We start from the raw sequence: 25,162 nt of genomic DNA, 5'->3' as shown, positions 1-25,162 counted from the left end.
ATGCAGAAAGTAAGGAGGCATGGGTAAGTGGGAAATTTGGCCAGTTGGATAACAAACTGTCTAACTGATAGAAGTCAGAGAGTGGTGGTGGATGGCAAATATTCAGCCTGGAGCCCAGTTACCAATGGCGTACCTCAGGGATCAGTTCTGGGTCCTCTGCTGTTTGTGATTTTCATTAATGACTTGGATGAGGGAGTTGAAGGGTGGGTCAGTAAATTTGCAGATAATACGAAGATTGGTGGAGTTGTGGATAGTGCGGAGGGCTGTTGTCGGCTGCAAAGAGACATAGATAGGGTGCAGAGCTGGGCTGAGAAGTGGCAGATGGAGTTTAACCCTGAAAAATGTGAGGTTGTCCATTTTGGAAGGGCAAATATGAATGCGGAATACAGGGTTAACGGTAGGGTTCTTGGCAATGTGGAGGAGCAGAGAGATCTTGGGGTCTATGTTCATAGATCTTTGAAAGTTGCCACTCAAGTGGATAGAGCTGTGAAGAAGGCCTATGGTGTGCTAGCGTTCATTTGCAGAGGGATTGAATTTAAGAGCCGTGAGGTGATGATGCAGCTGTACAAAACCTTGGTAAGGCCACATTTGGAGTGTGCAGTTCTGGTCACCTCATTTTAGGAAGGATGTGGAAGCTTTGGAAAAGGTGCAAAGGAGATTTACCAGGATGTTGCCTGGAATGGAGAGTAGGTCTTACGAGGAAAGGTTGAGGGTGCTCGGCCTTTTCTTATTAGAACGGAGAAGGATGAGGGGCAACTTGATAGAGGTTTATAAGATGATCGGGGAATAGATAGAGTAGACAGAGACTTTTTCCCCAGATGAAACAAACCATTACAAGGGGACTTAAATTTAATGTGAATGGTGGAAGATATAGGGGGGATGTCAGAGGTAGGTTCTTTATCCAGAGAGTAGTGGGGGCATGAAATGCACTGCCTGTGGATGTAGTTGAGTTGGAAACATTAGGGACCTTCAAGCGGCTATTGGATAGGTACATGGATTACGGTTGAATGATGGGGTGTAGATTAATTTATTCTTAATCTAGGACAAAAGTTCGGCACAACATCGTGGGCCGAAGGGCCTGTTCTGTGCTGTATTTTTCTATGTTCTATGTTTTTCTATTAGGCCCATTGAGTCTGCACCGACCCTCTGAAAGAACACCCTAACCTAGGCCCAATCCCCCACCCTATCCCTGTAACCCCACCGAGGGACAATTTAGCATATCCAACCCACCTAACTTACACATCTTTGGACTGTGGGAAGCAACCGGAGCATCTGGAGGAAACCCACTCAGACACTGGAAGAATGTGAAAACTCCACACAGCTGTCCGAGGTCGGAATCTAACCTGGGTCCCTGGTGCTGTGCGGCAGCAGTGCTAACACTGTGCCACCGTACCGCCCCAACATACTTAACATACATAACATACTTAATGACCCAACCCCTACAGCTCTCTGCGGTAAAGAATTCCACAAATTCACCACCATCTGAGAGAAGAAATTACTCCTCATCTCTGTCTTAAATGGGTGATCTTTTATCTGAGATTATGCCGTCTTGTCCTCGACTCTCCCATAGCATTAACTCTGTCAAGCCCCTTAGAATCCTTTATGTCTCAATAACGTCATCTATCGTTCTTCTAAACTTCATTAAGTACAGCCCAACTTACTCAACCTCTTAAGAAAATCGCTCCATACCAGGGATCAACCTAATGAACCTTCTCTGGACTTCCTCCAATGCCAGGGTATGTTTCCTTAGATAAGGAGACCAAACTGTTCACAGTATTCCAGATTTAGTCTAACCATTGCCTTGTATAGTTTTCGCAAGACTTCCCTGTGTTTATATTCCATTCCCTTTGAAATAAAGGCCAACATTGTGTTTGCCTTCCTTATTATCGCTGAACTTGCATGCTAGCTTTTTGTGATTTATGCACGAGGAACCCCAAAACCCTCTACTCTGCAGCTTTCTGCAGTCTTTCTCCATTTAAATAACGTTCAGCTTCTTTCCTACCAAAGCACATGACTTTACACGTACCTGCATTATATTCCACGCGTCAAGCTTTTGCCCACTCACTTAACCTATCTGTATCTTTCTGCAGACTCTTCATAACATCCACACCACTTGCCTTTCCACCTATTTTTGTCATCCACAAACCTGGCAATAGTACATTCACTTCCTTCGTCCAAGTCATTAATATATATTATAAATAATTGTGACCCCAGCACTGATCCTTGTGGTATTCCACTAGTTACAGGTTGCCATTCTGAAAATGTCCCTCGAAGACAGCGCGTGGTAGTGGATGGAAAGTATTCCGCTTGGAGGTCGGTGACTAGTGGTGTCTGTTCTGGGACCTCTGCTCTTTGTGGTTTTTATAGATGACTTGGATGAGGAAGTGGAAGGGTGGATTAGTAAGTTTGCCGATGACATGAAGGTTTGTGGAGTTGTAGATAGTGTTGAGGGCTGTTGCAGGTTACAACAGGACATTGACAGGATGCAGACCTGGGCTGAGAAGTGGCATATGGAGTTCAACCTAAATAAATGTGAAGTGGTTCATTTTGGAAGGTTGAATTTGAATGCTGAATATAAGGTTAAAGGCAGGATTCTTGGAAGTGTAGAGGAACAGAGGGATCTTGGGGTCCACGTACATAGGTCCCTCAAAGTTGCCACCCAGGTTGATAGTGTTGTTAAGAAGGCGTATGATGTGTTGGCTTTCATTAACAGGGAGATTGAGTTTTAGAGCCGTGATGTTTTGCTGTAGCTTTATAAAACCCCAGTTAGACCACACTTGGAATATTGTGTCCAGTTCTGGTCGCCTCATTATAGAGAGGGTGCAAAGGAGATGTCCCAGGATGCTGCCTGGATTGGAGGGTAGGTCTTATGAGGAAAGGTTGAGGGAGCTAGAGCTTTTTTCACTGGAGCGAAGAAGGAAGAGAGATAACTTGATAGAGGTGTACAAGGTGATGAGAGGCATGAGCCAGAGACTTTTCCCCAGGGCAGAAATGGCTCTCATGAGGGAACATAATTTTAAAGTGATTGGAGGAAGGTATAGGGGAGATGTCAGAGGTAGGTTCTTCACACAGAGAGTGGTGGGTGCATGGAATGCACTGGCAGCAGGGGTGGTGGAGTCAAGAGTCATTAGGGACATTGAAGCGACTCTTGGACAGGCACATGGACAGCAGTAAATTAAAGGGGTGTAGGTTAGGTTAATCTTAGATTAGGATAAATGGTCGGCACACATTGTGGGCCGAAGGGCCTGTACTGTGCTGTACTGTTGTATGTTCTATGTATCCCAACTTTCTTCTATTAGTTAGCCTATTCTCTAACCTTGCTAATATCCTTACCCCCCACCCCCAACACCATGGGCTCTTATCTTATTAAGTAGCCTTTTGTATAGTACTTTATTGAACACGTTTTGGAAATCCATGGTACCGTTGCACATGGTCCTGGTTACAAAAATGGCATTCACTTTAGTTGCATGCAAATATTAGTCCAAATTTGAATATTAAAATATGATGAGTACAGATTGATATTTTTAGTTGAATAGTGCGGTATTGAAGCTCTGACCAGCAATATCACAACAAATTTATTTTGATTGTTAGGATTTGAAGAAAGATTGTAGAAAAGTGACAAGTTGCTTTTCAGTGTAACTTTTTAAAGCAAATTATAACATTAAGAATACCAAAGGAACCATAGATACGTTGATATTACAAAGAGGAATCTCGTGGTTTTAATGACCTGAATAGCTCTGGTAAGAAGTGAAAAATGTTGGATAAGTACAAAGGTCATGGATCTGCTCTGTATTTCTAGCAATTCCTGCTTTTTGAGTCACTTTGTACTTTTATTAGCCTGAGCAACTTACTTCTCGACACCGATGTTTGCTTGGACTATTAACAATCAAAAGAATTTCCCCATAACACCACTGGTTACAGCTTCAGAGCCTCACAGCAATTTAGGTTGTTAATTAAGCAAAAGAAAACCTAAGATGCAGGCATAAATCTGCGGGCAAGTGACTGAGCAGTCCAGCGCATGACTGCCTGTTTGATTGCTACCGAAGTACAGTTGGTGCTTCAGGAGGTAGTTGTAAGGAGGACTGCGTCTGTGCCACTGCACAGCAATATCCCCATAAATTCCAATCACAGGAAGGCCTGGAAGGTGGTGGGAACAGACTTGAGGTTGATGCTGATTGGTCGTATCATTGGCGGTGCCTCCCTACATTGTGTACTGGCAGTAGGTTGTTTTTACATCAGATTCCGTGTACATGGTTTCCCTTGACCTGGATCCTTTGAAGATGATTCCTACTGTTGGTACCAGGTAGGTGTGACAATACCTGCAACCCTCGCCGATGGAACCTTCGAGGACCAATCAGATCAGGATTTGCTAACTGATGATTGCCCTTTCAAGCAGCACTATATACTATGGTGGGGGTGTTTCCAGTTTAATATCTACCCAAAACCATTGCACACATCAGTTATCTGCTTGAGTTTCAATCTACCGTGAGAATTGGACCCCCTGTAGCACAAATCGCCTGAGTTATGCTCACCTCTGTTATGGATATGCAGACATTGGTAGGTGGACACAGAGCTCATCTTGTGATTACCTGGCTTCTTTCTGATCCTCCACCTCTCCTCACAAGCTCATTAATTTGAGGGCTCTCAATTGGGAAAATTTCTACTTTCAATAACGATGCTGGGAACAAACAAGAATGAGAACAATCAGCACATAAGTTCATGAGAACCTAAGTACCTACTGAAAATCAAAAAAGGTTGAGGGAAAGTGGGGTAGAAATGATCTAAAATTGCTGAGTCAACAGTCTATTAAACTATTTAACACTTACCGTTGCAAGCAGCTTCGTTCCTAGCAGCCCAAAGCACTCAATCAGGTAGGCATGATTTGAAAACAGTGGGAGTTGGTATTATGTCGCTCCAGCAGCATTTGAAAAGTTTTATCAAGCTCCTGCCATGAACCTCCTGCAACCAGCGTGCAGAAAAGGGTCAGTGTCCTGGCATACTTTTCCCCCACAAGCTGACCTCAGCTTGCAGGGACTTCAGAAATACAGTGATCTGGGGCCTTACCCATATTATATTTGAACAGGGCAGTAAATTGTCAGGACACTTCCAGATGTAGACCACAGACCTTCACTCTGATAATGCAGAGAATTCGCTCCTGAATTACAGGAATAGTCAGGATGTCTCAGAGCACACTTGCATTTATCATGTCATTGTAATGAATTGCAAAACCTGATCAATTCAGTGGATGTTATTCATCATATATGTGAAAAGGCAGTTTCTGATTTTACAATATGAATTTTAATATGACAAATTAACCTTGAGTAACATAGCTACAACTGGGAATAATTTAAGTGCTTTTCTGTTGCTGCAGGTGCCTTGGGAAGACCTGCGATATCTCTTTGGGGAGATCATGTATGGAGGGCACATTACTGATGATTGGGATAGAAGGCTGTGCCGTACGTACTTAGAAGAATTCATGCATCCAAACATGGTAAGTATTGTAATCCTCTAGATGACTTTGACACTGATTCTAAAAAGGATACTTGGAAATGAGGAAATGCCAGAACAAAAGGATTACATATACTAGATAATTTCAAAAATTCATGAAAATATATTGAAGCCTCATTGGTATTCGGGTTGTCCACATAAAAAAAACACAACAAAAAGAAATAGTAGAAAGATTACACCATGGCAATGAAATTCCATCACTCACCATTCAACAAAGACAAGTTGCTGACAGAGGAACAATACGTTCATCAGTAATTAAACTCCTTTATCCAGGAATTATCCAGGAATGAAGTTATGTCATTGAAAACCTTTCTACCTCGTTTTCTTTTCTCAACCTCATTTGTCCTTCAAACAATATCTCTTCAGGCTAGGAGAGTGAGTGGGCGGGTAGCTTGTTATTGGGTCATTACCAAAAAGCCTTGAACTAATTTTATTTTTCTTCACCGCTTTGATCAAAGGACATCGGGATTTTGTGGTGGACACATGGGGCAGGATTCTCCGATTGCCAACGCCGGAATTGCTTTCGGCAGTCAGCCAGAGAACCCATTTTTACGCCGAAATAAGGGCGACGCCGTTTTCCCAATGCTCTGCCCCCTCAAAAACGGCATACTCAAGGAGTATGCCGCACATGGTTGGGATGGCCTCAATGTCACCTGAGGCCCTCCCCCGGTGCTCCACCCCCAATGGGACGACTTCCCGATGGCGTCAGTCGCATGTACTCTGAATTTTCGGAAACCTGGCATGGCGGTTGCGGACTGTGTCCAGCACCGCCAAGGAGGGGGGGGGCTTCAGTGGGGACTGGTGAGGGGTGGCGAGGTGGGTTACAGGGGGGCAGTTTTTGCCAGGCCGGGTCCATGCACGGCGGGTGCCATGTTGTATGATGCGGCCACGGACCCGGCCATTCTGCGTCCGTATCTGCGGATAAAGCCGGGGCCTTTACGTGGCGCAGCTGCTAGCCCCCCACCAGGCGGAGCATTGGTGCGGGGGCGTCGCCAAAATTTTGGTTGTAAGACCAGACGCATCCTCCAGACATAGCCGCAGAATCGGAGAATCCAGCCCATGATGTATGCCATAGAATGCAGGTACAGAAGGAATTCGGAAAGCTGATTGAAAATTATAATTTACTGCAAGGGGAATTGAATACAGAAGTAAGGGGTTTACGCTCTAGTTATGCAGAGTACCAGTGACACCACATCTCGAGTATTGTGTACAGTATTGATCACCAAGAAACTTCAGATAGTCATGAACACAGCCCAGTCCATCATTCGAACCTGCCTCCCATCCATTGACTCCATCTACACCTCCCGCTGCTTGGGGAAAGCGGGCAGCATAATCAAAGACCCTTCCCACCTGGCTTACTCACTCTTCCAACTTCTTCCATCGGGCAGGAGATACACTCTGAGAACACACATAAACAGACTCAAAAACAGCTTTTCCCCCTTCTGTTACCAGACTCCTAAACGATCCTCTTAAGGACTGACCTGATTAACGCTATGTATGTTTCACCCGATGCCGGTGTTTATGTAGTTACATTGTGTACCTTGTGTTGCCCTATTATGTATTTTCTTTAATTTTAATTTATTTTCATGTACTTAATGATCTTTTGAGCTGCTCGCAGAAAAATACTTTTCACTGTACCTCGGTACACGTGACAGTAAACAAAACAAACAAAAAAAAAAGCAAACAAACCTTATTTTAAGAAAGGATATAAATGCATTGGAAGAGTTCAGAGAAGGTTTATTAGATTAATGCCTGAAATGGGTGGGTTGTCTTATGGGGAAAGGTTAGACAGATTAGGCTTGTATCAGCTGGAGTTTAGAAGAATAAGAGATGACTTGATTGAAACATAAGATCCTGAGGGGTCTTGACAGGGTGGGTGTGAAGAAGATGTTTCCTCCTGTGGGAGAATCTAGAATGCGGGATCACTGTTTAAAAATAAGGCATTGCCCATTCAAACGGAGATGAGGCAAAATCTTTTCTCGGAGTTGTGAGACAATAGAACTCTCTAACTGAAAAGACAGTGGAAGCAGAGTCTTTGAATTTTTTTAAGGCAGAGGTGGAATCGATTCTTGGTAAACAAGGGGGTGAAAGGTTATTGGGATAGGCGGGATGCAGATTCGAGGTTACTATCAGTCAGCCATGATCTAATTAAATGGCAAAACAAGCTCGAGGGGTCAAATGGCTTACTCGTGCTCCTTGTTCATGTGTTTGAATGACACAAACAATTGACGAGAAAGTAGCATCAATTAATTAACATTTAACATAAAAGTTTAAAAAAATACATAAAAACCTGGAATCAAAGCAGAGTTTGCGTTTGTTGTATGGTTGCCCCATTGCAGACATTCAGTGTGTTGGCTGCATCCAACCAGGGTCGCTGCCTTATTGATGATGGGAATAGCCATGCAGAGATCAGTCACATAGCACCAGAGCAGATTAGGCTGAAATTTATGTCTGCCTGGACTGACCAACATTGCCAGTAATGGCCAGTTAGAGAATTGAACCTGCTTGGAGACCTGTGCAATTGTGTATGCTGCACAGGCGGCCCTATGTCGAACCAAAGCATAAACTTCTTTATAGGAGAATTTAATTCATCATTGTCAATAGTGGGACTTCATAATGAAAATACCACCTAACCCGTAAATTGAAGTGTTGCCTAATAACAGAGTGGAAAGAGAAAGAAATGGCAAACAAAAGTACATAAGGACACATGAATCACTTTTTATAACCTTTAATATTATTTGGCAATTCTGATAAATTACAATTTCATCTACAGTGTGATTGCATAGTAACAGCAAACAGAAGGTTGGACAACAGACCCTATTTGAGGATAGATAGCTTGTTTGGAGGACTTGACCTATGTTCTTGTGTTCTTCAATTGAGTAATCTATTAATTCCAACCTCTTGCTTGCTTTTGTTCTATTTATTGCTTTCACCTGTAAAATGTCTCAGCTGCAATCACTATCTACAGTACTTGGATTTAACATAAGATGATTAATAAAATGTTGCAAGAAGCCCCAGTCAACCTGCTCATGGTTTTGTACAGAAAGTAACTGAAGGATATATCTCAGCATTATTTCAAGAACTTAATTCCAAATTCCTGTTTTATTTTTTAGATGATGGCTCCTTGGATAATATTTCCACATATGAAAATGAAACTGGAATTCTTCCATTGATATGGTTTACAATATATATTTAAAAACATAAATAAGGGCAGCACGGTAGCATGGTGGTTAGCATAAATGCTTCACAGCTCCAGGGTCCCAGGTTCGATTCCCGGCTGGGTCACTGTCTGTGTGGAGTCTGCACGTCCTCCCCGTGTGTGCGTGGGTTTCCTCCGGGTGCTCCGGTTTCCTCCCACAGTCCAAAGATGTGCGGGTTAGGTGGATTGGCCATGCTAAATTGCCCGTAGTGTCCTAAAAAGTAAGGTTAAGGGGGGGGTTATTGGGTTACGGGTATAGGGTGGATACGTGGGTTTGAGTAGGGTGATCATGGCTCGGCACAACATCGAGGGCCGAAGGGCCTGTTCTGTGCTGTACTGTTCTATGTTCTATAAATAACCTTCAGATTCCACACCAGAATGTATAGGGCTCTTGGCACCCTCTACTGGGAGGTCAAGAGAAATACATCACAGCTCTTTAAAATTTTCCTTGCTTCAGCTGTTAAATATCAGTCACGGCTATTTAATGGTAGTTCAAAACACTTAAAACTTCTGAATTACTGTGTCAAAACTTCATATCAAAGTTGCTTAAGCGCTATAACTGACATATTCAAGGGAATATTTTCAGCCTAAAAAAACACTTGGGTGAAATTCTTTAAAAAACGACTAAATGACATTTTGGGCGGGAAAACAGGTGAGAATCCCGCAAGCTGTTCCGTATATAGAAACGTACATTGGGCGGAATTTGCCAGCTGTTCAGGCCGGCGGGATATTCTGGTCCCACTGACGGTGCCTCACGTTTCCTGATGACGAGGAGTGCATTCAACGGGAAATCCTGCTGACGACGATGGACTAGAAGATCCTGCTGGTGGGCCGCCACCGCTGCCAAAAAACACACGGCGGGTTGCACAGAAAATCCCACCCATAGAATATATAAGCAACAGGAGGCCATTGGACCCTTTGAGCTTGCTTCGCCATTCATTATGATCATGGCTGATCATCAAGTTCAATACCCTGATCCTGCCTTCCCCCCATATCCCTTGACCCCTTTACCTCCAAGAGCTATGTCTAACTTTCTTTTTGAAATTACACAATGTTTTGGCCTCAGCTGCTTTCTGTGGTAGTGAATTCCACAGATTCACCACTCTCAGAATAAATAAATTTCTCCTCACCTGAGTCCTAAAAGGTTTGCGCTTTATTCTCAAACTATGACCCCCTAATTCTGGACTCCCACACCATCAGGATCATTCTTTCTGAATCTACCCTGTCTAATCCTGTTTGAATTTTATAAGTTTCTATGAGGTGTTCCCTCTCACTCTTCTAGACTCCAATGAATATCATCCTCATCGACTTAGTCTCTCCTCGTATGACGGTCCTGCCATCCCAGGAATCAGCCTGGTAAACCTTCGCTGCACTGCATCCATAACAAGAACATCCTTCCTCAGATAAAGACACCAAAACTACACACAATACGCCAGGTGTGCCCTCACCAATGCCCTAGACAATTGCAGTAAAACATCCCTATTCCTATACTCAAATCCTCTTGCTATGAAAGTCAATATACCATTTTGCCTTTACTGCCTGCTGTACCTGTGCGCTTTCAACGACTGATGCACGAGGACACCAAGGTCTCACTGAGTATCCACCTCTCTCAATTTACACTCATTCAAATAATAATCTGCCTCCCTATTGTTGCTACCAAAGCAGATAACCTCCCATTTATCTACATTATACTGCATTTGCCATGCATGTGCCCACACACACCACCTGTCCAAATCACACTGAAGCATCTCTGCATCCTCATCACAGCTCACCCTCCCACCTGACTTTGTATCATCTGCAAATTTGGAGATAATACATTTAGTTCCCTTGTCAAAATCATTGATGTATAATGTGAATAGTTAGGATCCTAGCCATGCGGAACTCCTCTAGTCACTGCCTGCCAATTAGAAAAAGGCCCATTTATTCCAACTTTTTGCTTCCTATCTGCTAACCAGCTTTCAATCCATCTCAAGACACTACCCATAATCGCATGCGCTTTAACTTTATATAGCAATCTGCTGTGTGAGACCTTGTCAAAAGCCTTTTGAAAGTGTAAATAAACCACATCTACCAGTTCTCCACTAGTTACATTTTCAAAGAATTCCAGTAGATTTGTTGAACATTTTATAAATCCGTGCTGACTTTTTCTGATTACACCACTGCTTTCCACATGCTGGGCAATGAAACCCTTGATAATGGACTCTAGCAACTTCCCTACTAATGATGTTAGACTCGCTGGTCTGTTGTTCCCTATTTTCTCTCTACCTCCCTTTTTGAATAGCAGAGTTATATTAGCTACCCTCCAATCTGTAGAAACCATTACAGAGTCCAAAGAATTTTGGAAAATGACCACCAATGGATCTACTATTCCTAGGGCCACTTGCTTAAGTACTCTGGCATGAAGATTATCAGGATCTGGAGATTTATCCACCTTCAATTCCATTAATTTCCCCCAAACAATTTCAATACGGATACTAATTTCCTTCATCTCCTCCCTGAAACTTGTGTTTCTCACAGCTTCTGATGCATTATTCATGTCTTCTTTTCTGAAGACAGAAGCAAAGTACAAACTTAATTCTTCAGCCATTTCTTTGTTCCCTATTATGAATTTCTGACTGTAATGGGCCTACATTAGTTTTTATCAATCTTTTTCTCTTTAGATACCTAAAGAAACTTTTACAGTCAGTTTTTTGTTCCCCGCTAGCTTACTTTCAGATTGTATTTTCCACTTCTTAATCAATCCCTTGGTCCGCCTTCGCTGAATTTTAAACTGTTCCCAATCCTCATTTTTTTTTACTAATCTGTATGCCATTCCCATCGCAATTCACCCATACTTAGTCATTTTTTTGGAATTTGGGGAGATTCTCACTAAATTATCCCACACTTTGAATTTTTTCTGGAGTAGGGAACGAAAGATGCCGGCAAGACGGGCTCCTCAGGGATCGGAGCGCTCTTTTTAAAGAACCTCCCCACCCCCCAGGCCTGAGGGTGACCCAGCCCCATCCATCTTGTCGTCTTCAGAGCATCAACTGGTCCCTCCCCCCTGAGTAAGCATCTCCTGCTATGGGGTCACTCAGGCCCCCCCCCCCACATTTAATGCCAACCCCCCTTTCAGCTCCCCCCCCCCAACTTTCAGGACACCCGATGCACCTGCTTCAGCACCCCTCCTTCTCCCCCCCCCCCATGCTTAATGCATCCCTTCATACACCCCTTCATACCACATTCACACCCCTATCCTTCATATACCCCTTCAAGCCCCCCCCCATATGCATCCCCTCATGCCCACTTCAACTCCCCTTTCGGGTGCTCCGGTTTCCTCCCACAGTCCAAAGATGTGCGGGTTAGGTGGATTGGCCATGCTAAATTGCCCGTAGTGTCCTAAAAAAAAGTAAGGTTAAGTGGGGGGGGGGGGGGTTTGTTGGGTTACGGGTACATAGTGGATACGTGGGTTTGAGTAGGGTGATCATTGCTCGGCACAACATCGAGGGCCGAAGGGCCTGTTCTGTGCTGTATTGTTCTATGTTCTATGGCCATTGCCCCCTCAAGCCCTGCTCCTTGGCACCCTGGCACTGCCCCTAGCACCCGGGCAGTGTCAACGCCATTCGCCGTTGTGGGCGCAGGTGGCAGAGGCGGTCAGCGCCGTGGGCAACATTGTCCAAATGGCACGCAGTGCCAGGAAAGACTGCTCCACAACCTCAGGGTGGCCAGGGTGAGTCGTCTGCTCCATGCTCCTGGCACTAACCCCGCTCGCCCCACACACCCTTAACCTTAGGCGCCCTATGGGGCGAGCCGCGCAACGGCTCATATACAGAGCCCACAAGGACATAGTATAATACAATGCAATACAGTGAGAATTACAATACAGTATAATTCACCACAGGCTGTACAGGTTGCTTGATTGGAGTTCTATTGTCCTGGAAAAATGGGCCATTAAAATGCAAACGAGTGGGGGGGGGGGGGGGGGGGGGATTTTGATCAGGTCTGGTTATCTGTGTTTCAGATACACAAAGGCTATGTATCTGTCTGAGTCCTGGGTTGGCCATAATTCCCATGGTCCTTTGCAGGTGGCCATCTTAGATGGCTACATCGCCCTCATTTTCCTTGCCATCTCCACAATCCTGGGTTGGGTTTCAGTTGGTTTAACTGGGGTTGGCTGCTGGGGCTCATCAGTCATCAATTCCAGCAACCACTATGTCACCAGCGCAATTGTCCTGTTATAATATAATAATCTTTATAGTCACAAGTAGGCTTACATTAACACTGCAATGAAGTTACCATGAAAAGTCCCTAGTTGGCACATTCCAGCGCCTGTTCAGGTACACGGAGAGAGAATTCAGAATGTCCAAATTACCTAACACCACGTCTTTCAGGACTTGTGGGAGGAAACCGGAGCACCCGGAGGAAACCCACGCAGACACGGGGAGAACGTGCAGTCTTCTCACTGACAGTGACCCAAGCCGGGAATCGAACCTGGGACCCTGTCGCTGTGAAACAACAGTGCTAACCACTGTGCTACCATGCCACTTGATACACAGCTCTTCCGTGTATTCCGTGGAGATCAATGCTCATACTCTGAACAGACAGCTCTAGGTGACCGGTTCTATTGTTTTTTAACTAAAGAGGGGAATGCTGACAAAATATCAGTGGAAGCGGAGATGGTGGAGACAATGGATGAGATGAAAACTGTTGGGCAGGATTTACTTGAAAGGCTGTGTTTAGAGTGGATAAGTTGCCTGTTCTGATGGCTTGTATCCCAAGCTGCTGAAGGAAGTGGGAGTGGAGACTGCAGAAAGTCTTGCCATAATCTTTCAATCTTTCCTAGATATGGAAAGGCGCCAGAAGATTTAAAAAATGATAAATGTGAATTTATTCAAGGAATGTGTAACGGCACTCCTAGTTACTATAGGCCAGCGAGTTTAACATCAGTGGTGGGTAAGTTTCAAGAAACAATAATCAAGGGGAAAAATGAACAGGTCCTTCGAGAGGTCTGAATTAATTAAGGAGAGCCAGCATGGATTTGTAAAAGGCAAATAGTGCTTGACTAATCTAATTAAATTTTTTGATGAAGTAACACAGAAGGTTGCTGATCATGATACTGTTTATATGCAATTCAAGAAATCATTTGGCAAACTACCAGATAAAAGGCAACAAAATTTAGTCTCGTGGAAAAGGAGGGTCAGTGTCAACTTGGATTTCACAATTATCTGAAGGGCAGAAATCAGTGAGCTGGGGTAAACTATTGCTTTCCAGACTAAAGGATAATGGACAATGGTGTTCCCAAAGGTTCAATACTGGGACTGCTGTTTTGTTTTAAATTTGATACATATATTAACAGAGTAAAATTTCAAAATTTGACAATGATACCAGACTTGGCAGAGAGGCAAACAGTGAGGATTGACTGCCACAGGACATAGATAGGCTGGCAGAATGGGCTGACAGGTGACAGATGCAATTTAATACAGAGAAGTGTGAGGTAATGGACTTTGGTAGAAGAGACAGGGAGAGGCAATATAGACTAAATGGCACAGTCCCAAAAAGAGTACAGGGAGAGAGGGATCTGGGGATCATGTTCAATGATCTTTGAAGGTGACAGTATATATTCATAGAGAGTAGTCAGCAAAGTATATGCAATCTTCATAAATAAAGGTATTGAGTACAAAAACAGAGAAGTTATCTTGAACCTTAATAAAGCTCAGGTTAGGCCACAACTAGAATATTGCATCCAGTTGTGGTCATCACAGCTCAAGGCCCTTGAGAGGGTTTACCATAATAGTTCCAGTGATGAGGGAGTTTGGCTCAAGGTTAGGTTGGAGCAGCCGGTGTTCTCTTTGGAGCAAAGGAGATTGAGGAGAAATTTGATAGAGGTTTATAATTTATAATAATCTTTATTATCACAAGTAGGCTTACGTTAACACTCCAATGAAGTTAGTGAAAAGCCCCTAGTCGCCACATTCCGACAGAGGAAAGGTGTTCGCATTAGCTGACGGTACAAGACTAGGGGACACAAATTTAAGGTTTTGAGCAAGAGATATGGAGAAGATTTTTTTTTTAGGCAGCAAGTGGTTATGAACTAGAACTTGACGACTATGAGGATGACAGACGTGGAAATGTGATTGATTTTGAAAGGGAATTGTCTGAGCACTTTAAAGCAATAAACTTGCAGCGCTGCATGAATAGTGGGGGAATGGAACTGATTGGATTACTCTGCAGAGAGCTAGCATGGTCCCAATGACTTCCTGCTGTGCCGTTATCACTCTATAGGCTGGATTTTATCAATCCTCTGGGGAGGCCTGATATGCAAGAGGAGGCCATAAAATAACTACGGAAGGCTTTCCATTCTCATCATCCTCCCGCCCTGCCCTCCTCACCACCATGCCATCTTGTCAGCGGAGACGGCCCTGCCAGACAGAGGCCTGTTGAGTCACTTATGGATGATTAAGGGTCTCTTCCTGCCACCACTGACATTTTAACAGTGCAGGTAAGCAAAGGCAAACTTCCTTCTGGGACAGGAGAGGCCTCTTACACAGGCACTCTCACCCAAAGAGTGACCCCTTAACGGCAGCAGCCACGGCACAGCATTCCTGCCCTCAAACCCCCATCCCCTTACTGGGCCTTCCTGACTGACCCCTACACCCCAGACCCCACCTACCTAGTTGCGAGGGTGGACAACCATGGCTACATCCTCCTCCTCTGGGTTCAGTCCCAACATTGGCCACTGAGGGCTGTTACGGGTCGGTGCCCATTCTTAATAAGTACAATTACCCTAACTCTGGGAAGATGGGGCTCCAGGTTGATGTGATAGCTAGTGTAGGCTTGAGAGATGAACAGACACTTCTAACACTGATGAAGGTTCAACTCAATTTTATTAACCACTTCTAACTAACTAACACACGATGACTGTGGGTCTAAATAATGCTAACTTGAACTAGAGACCTAAGCCTTGCCCGAACCAGTTGATTCTCTCAGCACGTGTTGTGAGTCTGTGCTGGGCTGAATAAGTTCCTGTTACACTCAGAGGCAGCACCCAGAATGAACGGGAACCGTGGTACCCTCTGCCTTTATACTGTAGTGTGTGTATTCTAACTGGTGATTGGCTGTGGTGTTTGTACATGTTGATTGGTCCCTGTGTGTGTCCATCAGTGTGTGTCTGCACCATGATATATTGGTATATATTATGACACAGGTCAGGCTGACTATGCAGACTGGGTTGCTTCCTCTCGCCAACACCAAAGCACCGCTCCAGCTCACTCCCCCCACCCCCCGCTATCTGGGCAGCTGGTGAGATGCCCATGCTCACTATTATATTCAGTTCCTTAACTCTATTAAATACAGTGATCCCTGAATGGATTGCCATGGAAGTCCACCGATTGCTCTTTATTTGCAGGCAAAGTATTTTCCATTTATCACCAGCTCCTGCCTTCATCACTGGAGCTGTGTTTAAACAACTCTAAGAGCCAACAGTATCTATAGGAACACTCTAGTTTAGTTTAGTTACTCCCTCAAGAGCTCCAAACGGTTTATAATGATTATGCTTTCATTTTCTAAACAATGATGACTCCCAAATAATACCCTGTAATAAGCTACGTTAAAATCCAAAAAGATGAAAGGAAAAAGAGTACATTTATGCCACTTTTGTACTGAAATGGGATGTAGAAACAACCATTTTTATTAGAGTTGTAAAAGTAGAGAGCTGCGTTTTTATAGCTCATTCACATCACCCTGGGAAAACAGGGCTCAAACTGACAATGTTAATTTATAGCATTGCACAGAATGCCTTCAAGCTATTTTCCACTGTTGATGTAGGTTAACTGACTTGTAAATAGTAGGATTGTGCCTTTTTCTATCTTTAAATATTAGAACTTTAGTTGCCCACCACCAGTGCTCAAAGTACTTTTTCATAACATGTAAAGCTGTGAAAAATATCAAGTAAAAGAGCATTGATCATTTACTCATTTAATTCCTCAATAATGTTTGGGCATATCCTATTTATTCCTGGAGCTTTATTGATATTTATTTCTTATGGGTTATGTATACTATGTTCTTGGATATCAAGTATCTGAAATATTCATGATATATGATTTTTTTTTAATCCAACATGGAGGTGGGGGCGGGTTGGGCAGGAGGAAAAAGAGGGGATGGGGGGGGGGGTAAAGAGGAAGAGGGGCTGACAGGGGAAAGAGGGGATGCGATGGGGGGGGGAAAGAGGAAGAAGGGATGGGGAGTTGGCAAGTGGGAGGAGGTAAGAGGTCAAGGGATAAAATGGAGGGCAAGATAAGGAGGGAATTAGATGGGACAGTGGGGGAAGTGAGGGGCTCTGGGGTGGGACTATGAGTGGGATAAGGGGAGAGAGGAATAAGATGGGGAAGATTTGGGAATAGACCTGGTAAGTGGGGAGGTAAGAGGGGTGGAAGATTTGGGAATAAGCATGGTAATCATAGAATTTACAGTGCAGAAGGAGGCTATTCGACCCATCGAGTCTGCATTGGCCCTTGAAAAGAGCACCCTTTTTAATCCTACGCTCCACCCTATCTCAGTAACCCCATCTAACCTTTTGGACACTATGGGGCAATATAGCATGGCCAATCCACCTAACCTGCACATCTTTGGACTGTGGGGGGAAACCGAAGCACCCGGAGGAAACCCACACAGATACCGGGAGAAAGTGCAAACTCCACACAGTCACCCTAGACCAGAATTGAACCTGGGACCCTGTAGCAGTGAGGCTGCAGTGCTTACCACTGTGCCACCATGCCATCCAAGTGGAGAGGTAAGAAGGGTTGAGAGTAAGGGGGATAGGGGAGAGAGAGTAAGAGGGATGGAAAGAAAGAATAGAACAAAGAACAAAAAAAAGTACCCATGATGTGGAGATGTCGGCGGTGGACTGGGGTGAGCACAATGAGAAGTCTTACAACACCAGGTTAAAGTCCAACAGGCATGTTTTGAATCACTAGCTTTCGGAGCGCAGCTCCTTCCTCAGGTGAATGAAGAGGTGGGTTCCATAAACACATATATAGACAAAGTCAATGATGCAAGACGATATTTTTAATGCGAGTCTTTGCAGGTAATTACGTCTTTACAGGTCCAGACGGAGTGACTGGAGAGAGGGATAATCACAGGTTAAAGAGGTGTGAATTGTCTCAAGCCAGGAATTTAGCGTGGCCAATCCAACTAACCTGCACATCTTTTGGGTTGTGAGGGTGAAACCCACACAGACATGGGGAGAATGTGCAAACTCACTCCGCACGAACAGTGACCCAAGGCCGGGGTTTGAACCCGGGTCCTCAGCGCCACAGGCCCAGTGCTAACTACTGCGCCACATGCCGCCCTGTTAGTCTTCATCGATGATGTGTTGAAGGCTGCAAAGAAGATGGTGTAGGTTCAGGGAAGTACTGGATGATGAAGGGTACTCTGTCAATTGTGTCCCGTGTTTGTCTTCTGAGGTGGTCGGTGCGGTTTTTTGCTGTGGCGCGTCGGAACTGTCGATCGATGAGTCGAGCGCCATAACCCGTTCGTACGAGGGCATCTTTCAGCATCTGTAAATGTCTGGTGCGTTCGTCCTCGTCTGAGCAGATCCTGTATATACGGGAATGGCTTCTTTAATGTGTTTAGGGTGGAAACTGGAGAAGTGGAGCATCGTGAGGTTATCCATGGGCTTGCGGTAAAGCTGAGGTGACCATCCTTGATGGAGATGAGTGTGTTCAAGAATGCATCTGATTCTGGAGAGTAGTCCATGGTGAATCTGATGGTGGGATGGGGCTTATTGATGTCATTGTGTAGTCGTTTCAGTGATTCTTCGCCATGGGTTTAAAGAAAAAAATGTCATTGATGTATTTGGTGTATAAAGTCAGTTGAAAGTCCTGTGCAGTGAGAAAGTCTTGTTGAAACTTGCGCATGACGATGTTGGCGTATTGAGGTGCTAATTTGGTCCCCATGGCACAGCACAGGAACAGGCCCTGCAGCCCTCCATAGCCTGTGCCAGCCATGCTGCCCGTCTAACCTAAAACTTTCTATTCCCATCCTATTCATGTATTTGTCAAGACGCCCCTTGAATGTCACTATCGTACCTGTTTTCACCACCTCCTCCGGCAGCGAGTTCCAGGCACTCACTACCCTTTGTGTAAAAAAACTTCCCTCGCATATCTCCTCTAAACTTTGCCCCTCGCACCTTAAACCTATGTATACTAGTAATTGACTCTTCCACCCTGGGAAAAAACTTCTGACTGCCCACTCTGCCTCAGAATGTAGGGAACAAATGGCAGGGGCAAGAGGAAGGGGATACAGGAGGTTATCGGAGAGGACATAGGGTAGTAAAGGGGACAGGGTGGAATAGAGAGGGGATAGCTGGATAGGATTGTTGTGGCTCAGTGGCACAGTGGTTATCACTGCTACATCACAGTGCTAGGGATCCAGGTTCGATCACAACCATGGGTGATTGTGCGGAGTTTGCATGTTCTCCCCGTGGCTGCGATAGTTTCCTCCGAGTGCTCTGGTTTCCTTCCGCCCTATAAAGATGTGTAGGTTAGGTGGATTGGCCTTGCTAAATTACCCTGAGTGTCCAAAGGTTTAGGTCGGGTTATGGGGACAGGGTGCACTTCCAGAGGGTTGGTGCCGACTCGATGGGCTGAATGGTCTCCTCCAGCACTGTAGGGACTCTATGATTCTACATTCTTATAGTCCGAACCAGCACTTAGTCATTGTTTAAAAATGTATTTTATTCCAAACATATTCAAAAATATAAAAACATAAATAATCTGAGGAACATTCTCCCCAACTCACTATTTTCTAGTCTGGACATGTTTTCCCCCTTTGGCCCCTGCGACAAACAATTCCTCAATCATGGTCACAAGCAATCCCCACCATCCCTAAAAAGGCCTCCTCTGAACCCCTCAATTCAAACTTAATCTTCTCCTACCAGAGGAAGTCGTACAGGTCCCCTAACCAGGCCACCACCCCCGGTGATGTTGTCAATCTTTATAATCGTTATTGTCACAAATAGGCTTACATTGCAATGAAGTTACTGTGCAAAGACCCTAGTTGCCACATTCCGGAACCTGTTCGGGTATACAGAGGGAGAATTCAGAATGTCCAAATTACCTTCCAGCATGTCTTTCGGGACTTGTGGGAGGAAACCGGAGCACCCGAGGAAACTGACACAGATACGGGGAGAACGTGCAGACTCCGCACAGACAGTGACCCAGCCAGGAATCGAACCTGCGACCCTGGCTCCGTGAAGCCACAGAGCTAACCACTGTGCTACCGTGTGACCCATTCCTGCAAAATTCTTTGCTGGGCAATCAGAGAGGCGAAGGCCACAACATCAGCCTTCCACCCCTCATCAGCTCTGGCACTTTCCGATACCCCAAAAATCACGATGTGGAGATGCCGGCTTTGGACTGGGGTGAGCACAGTAAGAAGTCTTACAACACCAGGTTAAAGTCCAACAGGTTTGTTTCAAACACTAGCTTTTGGAGCGCAGCTCCTTCCTCAGGTGAATCACCACCTAGGGTCCGGCCCAACCTCTGCCCCCACAATCTTTGATAACATCAATTATAGGTTTATATCTGGAGGGGAGGTTCGCAAGTCTGAAAAAGCTGTGGGAGAGGATAGAGCTCCCAAAGGGAAGTGAATTTAGGTATTTACAAGTGAGGGACTTCGCACGGAAGGTGCGGGAAGGATTTCCCAATCTGCCGAAGTATGCCCTATTGGAACGGTTGCTGCTTCTGGACCTGGAAGGGGAGGATAGGATTGGGAACATATACAGGTGGCTGGGGGAGTGCAAGTGGTGAGGATAAAGGAGAAATTGGAGGAGTGGGGACGGGGGAGATAGGTTGGGAGTGTGGAGTGAGGTACTGCGCAGGGTGGATTCAAGCTCGTGGTGTGAGAGGATGAGATGATTCGGTTTAAGATGGCACACAGGGTACACGTAACTCAGGCGAGGCTTAGTTGGTTCTTTCAGGGCGTGGCGGACGAGTGTGAGAAGTGTGGGCGAGGACCAGCAAACCACGCGCATATGTTCTGGGGCTGTGAGAAGCTAGAGAGATACTGGGAGGGGGTGTTTGGGATAGAACATAGAACAGTACAGCACAGAACAGGCCCTTCGGTCCTCAATGTTGTGCCGAGCTTTGTCCGAAACCAAGATCAATTTATCCCACTCCCTGTCATTGTGGTGTGCTCCATGTGCTTGAAAGTTCCTAAAGTGTCCGACTCCACTATCACAGCAGGCAGTCCATTCCACACTCTAACCACTCTCTGAGTAAAGAACCTACTTCGGACTTCCCTCCTATATCTCCCACCCCAAACCTTGTAGTTATGCCCCCTTGTAACATCTACATCCACCTGAGGAAATAGTCTCTGAACATCCACTCTATCTATCCCACTCATCATCTTATAAACTTCTATTAAGTCGCCTCTCATCCTCCTTCGCTCCAATGAGAAAAGCCCTAGCTCCCTCAACCTTTCCTCATAAGACCTATCCTGCAAACCAGGCAGCATCCTGGTGAATCTCCTTTGCACCCTTTCCAATGCTTCCACATCCTTCCTATAATGAGGTGACCAGAACTGCACACAATACTCCAAATGTGGTCCCACCAGGGTCCTGTACAGTTGCAGCATTACCCCATGGCTCTTAAACACAAACCCCTGTTAATAAACGCTAACACACTATAGGCCTTCTTCACGGCTCTATCCACTTGAGTTGCAACCTTCAGAGATCTGTGGACATGAACCCCAAGATCTCTCTGTTCCTCCACATTCCTCAGAACCCTGCTGTTGACCGTGTGATCCGCATTCAAATTTTTCCTACCAAAATGAATCACCTCGCATTGATCAGGGTTAAACTCCATCTGCCATTTTTCGGCCCCGCTCTGCATCCTATCAATGTCTCTTTGCAGCCTACAACAGTCCTCCACCTCATCCACTACTCCATCAATCTTGGTGTCATCAGCAAATTCACTGACCCACCCTTCAGCCCCCTCCTCCAAATTATTTATAAAATTCACAAATAGCAGAGGGTCCAGCACTGATCCCTGTGGTGCACCGCTGGTAATTGGTCCTAAATCTACTTCCCCTTATTTTGAGGCTATGCTTGCTAGTTCTGCTTTCATCTGCCAGTGGAAACAACCTGGCCGAATCTATCTATTCCCTTCATAATTTTATATATTTCTATAAGATTCCCCCCCCCCCCACCCCCTCCCCCCCCGGCATCCTTCTAAATTCCAAAGAGTAGAGTCCCAGTCTACTTAATGTCTCCTCGCAATCCAACCCTCTCAACTCTGGGATTAACCTAGTGAATCTCCTCTGCACACCCTCCAGTGCCAATATGTCCTTTCTCAGGTAAGGAGACCAAAACTGAACACAATACTCCAAGTGTGGCCTCACTAACACCTTATACAGTTGCAGCACAACCTCCCTAGTCTTAAACTCCATCCCTCCAGCAATGAAGGACAAAATTCCATTTGCCTTCTTAATCACCTGTTGCACCTGTAAACCAAATTTTTGCACCTAGGGAACTCGGGTCCCTCTGCACAGCACCGTGTTTTAATATTTTATAATTTAGATCATGCCTTTTGCTGTTATTCGTACCAAAATGGATAACCTCACATTTGTCAACATTGTATTCCATCAGCCAGACCCTAGCCCATTCACTTAAACTATCCAAATTCCTCTGCAGACTTCCTGTATCCTCTGCACTTTTTGATTGACCACAATAGTACGGTGATTGCGCAGTCGGACAATCCCAACCTGGAGCAGTACTGGTAGAGAATTAGAAAGAAAATTCAAACTATTGCTCCTGTGAGTGTGGGAGTAATTGACCATGGAATGAACTTGTCTTCATTTTCGACATTTGTTCTGATAAGGCTTTGTATTTATGTTCTCCAACCAATGACCATTCTTGATAGTCTGAGACCACCACTCTCTGATGGCATCAATGACAGAGCCGCAATGCGCAGTTCCCAATTTTAGAAATCAGCTAATATGGTAAAGTAGGAGCAGTAGTTTGCCTCTTTCTTTTGTGGACGAGTTAACTATTTCAGCACTTTACGCCCCCCCCCCCCCCCCCCCCCCCCCCCGTTTGTTTGATAAAGAGCAGCACGGTGGCACAATGGTTAGCACTGATGCCAAGGACCCAGGTTTGATCCCGGCCCGGGTCACTGTCCAAGTGCAGTTTGCACATTCTCCCCGTGTCTGCGTGGGTCTTACCCCCACAACCCAAATAATATGCAGGGTAGGTGAATTGGTCACGGTAAATTGTCCCTTAATTGGGAAAAAAAGTATCAGGTGCTCTAAATTTATATTTATAAAAAAACAAGTTTTTAACGTAATTGTACTGATCAGGGCCAAAATGAAGAATACACAAAAACAAGCATACTTTGAAGGAATGAAACTGGTAAAATGTGAAATCTGATTCCTTACTTGAAATGTGCATTTAACAGGTTACACTATGCTATGCAATATGGAGAAGTTCAAACTGGGTCTCCAGATTCAAGGCACTGTACACTGTTATTTTTTGTCTGATATGTTATTGGCTGGTTAAGAAATATGAATCAGATGCAGGTTTCTGGGTGTTAAACCTGTCCCATCACTGATGTACAGTTAAATGGACTTTTATTTTGTAGCATAAAGGTCCCTGAGACATTCCTCTACATCAGGGGTGGGCAAACTTTTCCGTGCAAGGGCCACATTCAGAAATTCACAATTCACAAAGGGCCGCATAGTATATTAAGTAAAATAATTACTTCACCCGGTTATGATTCTGGGCGCCTCATATAGAACATAGAACAGCACAGAACAGGCCCTTCGGCCCTCGACGTTGTGCCGAGCAATGATCACCCTACTCAAGTCGACGTATCCACCCTATACCAGTAAGTAACCCAACAGCCCCCCCCGCATTAACCTTAAAAAAAAATTTAAAAAAAAAAAAAAAAAAAAAATTTTTTTTTTAAAATTTTTTTTTTAATGACTTGGTGGGCCGCAGAAATACCTTTGGCGGGCCGCATGCGGCCCGCGGGCCGTAGTTTGCCCACCCCTGCTCTACATCTTAGTGCATCACATGGGGATGTATTACAGTCCTATTATTTTCTAAAATCACTGTGGCAATTTCAAATAAACATTATGTAATATATATATTTCTGAACATCACGGCCGGGATTCTCCGAAATCCCGGCCAAGTGATGATGCCGGTGTCAAAACCGGTGCGAGCGATGCCAACGTCAACGGGCCTCCAGGCCCAGTCATTCGTCCCGTCCTCGGGGGCTAGAATGGCGCCGGAGTGCTGTGCGCTGCTCTGGCGCCGAAAGCCGGCCTGCCATGGCCGCCGTAGGTCTGCGCAGGCCGCCACAGCCGGCGGGGGCTCACTCATGCGTGGCACGGCCACCACGGGTTCGCGCATGCGCGCCACAGCCATCTCCACGCCAGCCCGCAGGCAACATGGCGGAGTCCAGAGGAACATAGGCCCCCTCCGGAATTAGTGCGTCCGCCAATCGGTTGCCCACGATTGCGGGCCTGGCCACCGTGGCGCCCCCCCCCCCGGAGACGGTCCCCCCACAGCCTGAACGCCGAGGTCCCACCGGGTAGGACCATACGCAAACAATGCTGGCGGGACTCGGCGGGCAATCTGTCCTCGACCGGTGCCATGGCGATCACACAAGCGCGATTGGCGCCGGTCGCCAGAGAATCGGCGGCCCGGTGTCAGAGCGGCTCGGAGAATCCTGGCCCACATTTATCTTGTTCAAACTCATGTCTTAAAATATGTTGTTTATTAAAGTCCAGTTTAACTGGATATTATACACCAACATCATTTAACTTGAGTAGGACAGTTTGCAAGAATACCAATAGTAAAGGGATCTGCAGTTTATACTACTTGAGAAGACAGTATGCTGCATGAGAAGATAGTGCTGATTGATTGGCAAGTGGACTCTTGATTGGTAGAAGCGTTCCCATGGAGAATGCATCAGGGAACAGTTAACTGCCAAGCTTTTGTTCAAATTCAAACGATGCCTCTACCAATCCAAGTCCACTTGCCAACCAACCCGCACTCTCTTCTCTTCCAGTATAAATTGTTCTTCCTTGTCGTTTCCTTTGATATTGGGATTTTTGCGAATGTCCTGATGAGTGCAAGTTGTAAAGCTTTGACAGCATGTCTTTTTTTTCAGTAATACCCAAGCTCTGTACTTCCAAGCAACTATAATTTAGCTCTATAATATTTATCAACTTTTATCTTCAATTAGAATCAGAGAATCCCAACAGTAGAGAAGGAGGCCATTCAGCCCATCGAGTCTGCACCGACTCTCTGAAAGAGCACCCTACCTAGGGTCAGGCCTCCACCCTATTTCCATAACCCAACTTTTTGGACACTTCAGGGGCAATTTAACATGGCCAGTCCACCTAACCTTCATCTTTGGACTATGGAAGGAAACCGGAGCACCCTGAAGAAACCGACACAGACGCTGGGAGAAA

General features: G+C 45.2%; 1 protein-coding gene across 2 annotated transcripts in view; it reads left to right on the top strand.

Annotated features, from left to right (window-relative positions):
- Positions 1-25,162, top strand: part of LOC119966149 (dynein heavy chain 11, axonemal-like) — a 622,669-nt gene that overhangs the window by 581,047 nt on the left and 16,460 nt on the right. For both annotated transcript variants that reach the window (XM_038797431.1, XM_038797432.1), the window contains one exon: positions 5,372-5,491. In XM_038797431.1, coding sequence (XP_038653359.1) covers positions 5,372-5,491 — 120 coding nt within the window. The remainder of the gene's footprint in view (positions 1-5,371; positions 5,492-25,162) is intronic.

The sequence above is a fragment of the Scyliorhinus canicula genome, chromosome 5, assembly GCF_902713615.1.
Source record: "Scyliorhinus canicula chromosome 5, sScyCan1.1, whole genome shotgun sequence".
NCBI classification, from domain to species: Eukaryota; Metazoa; Chordata; class Chondrichthyes; order Carcharhiniformes; family Scyliorhinidae; genus Scyliorhinus; species Scyliorhinus canicula.
The sequence above is the reverse complement of the archived record's forward strand: the minus strand, read 5'-3'. Positions and strand labels throughout refer to the sequence as shown.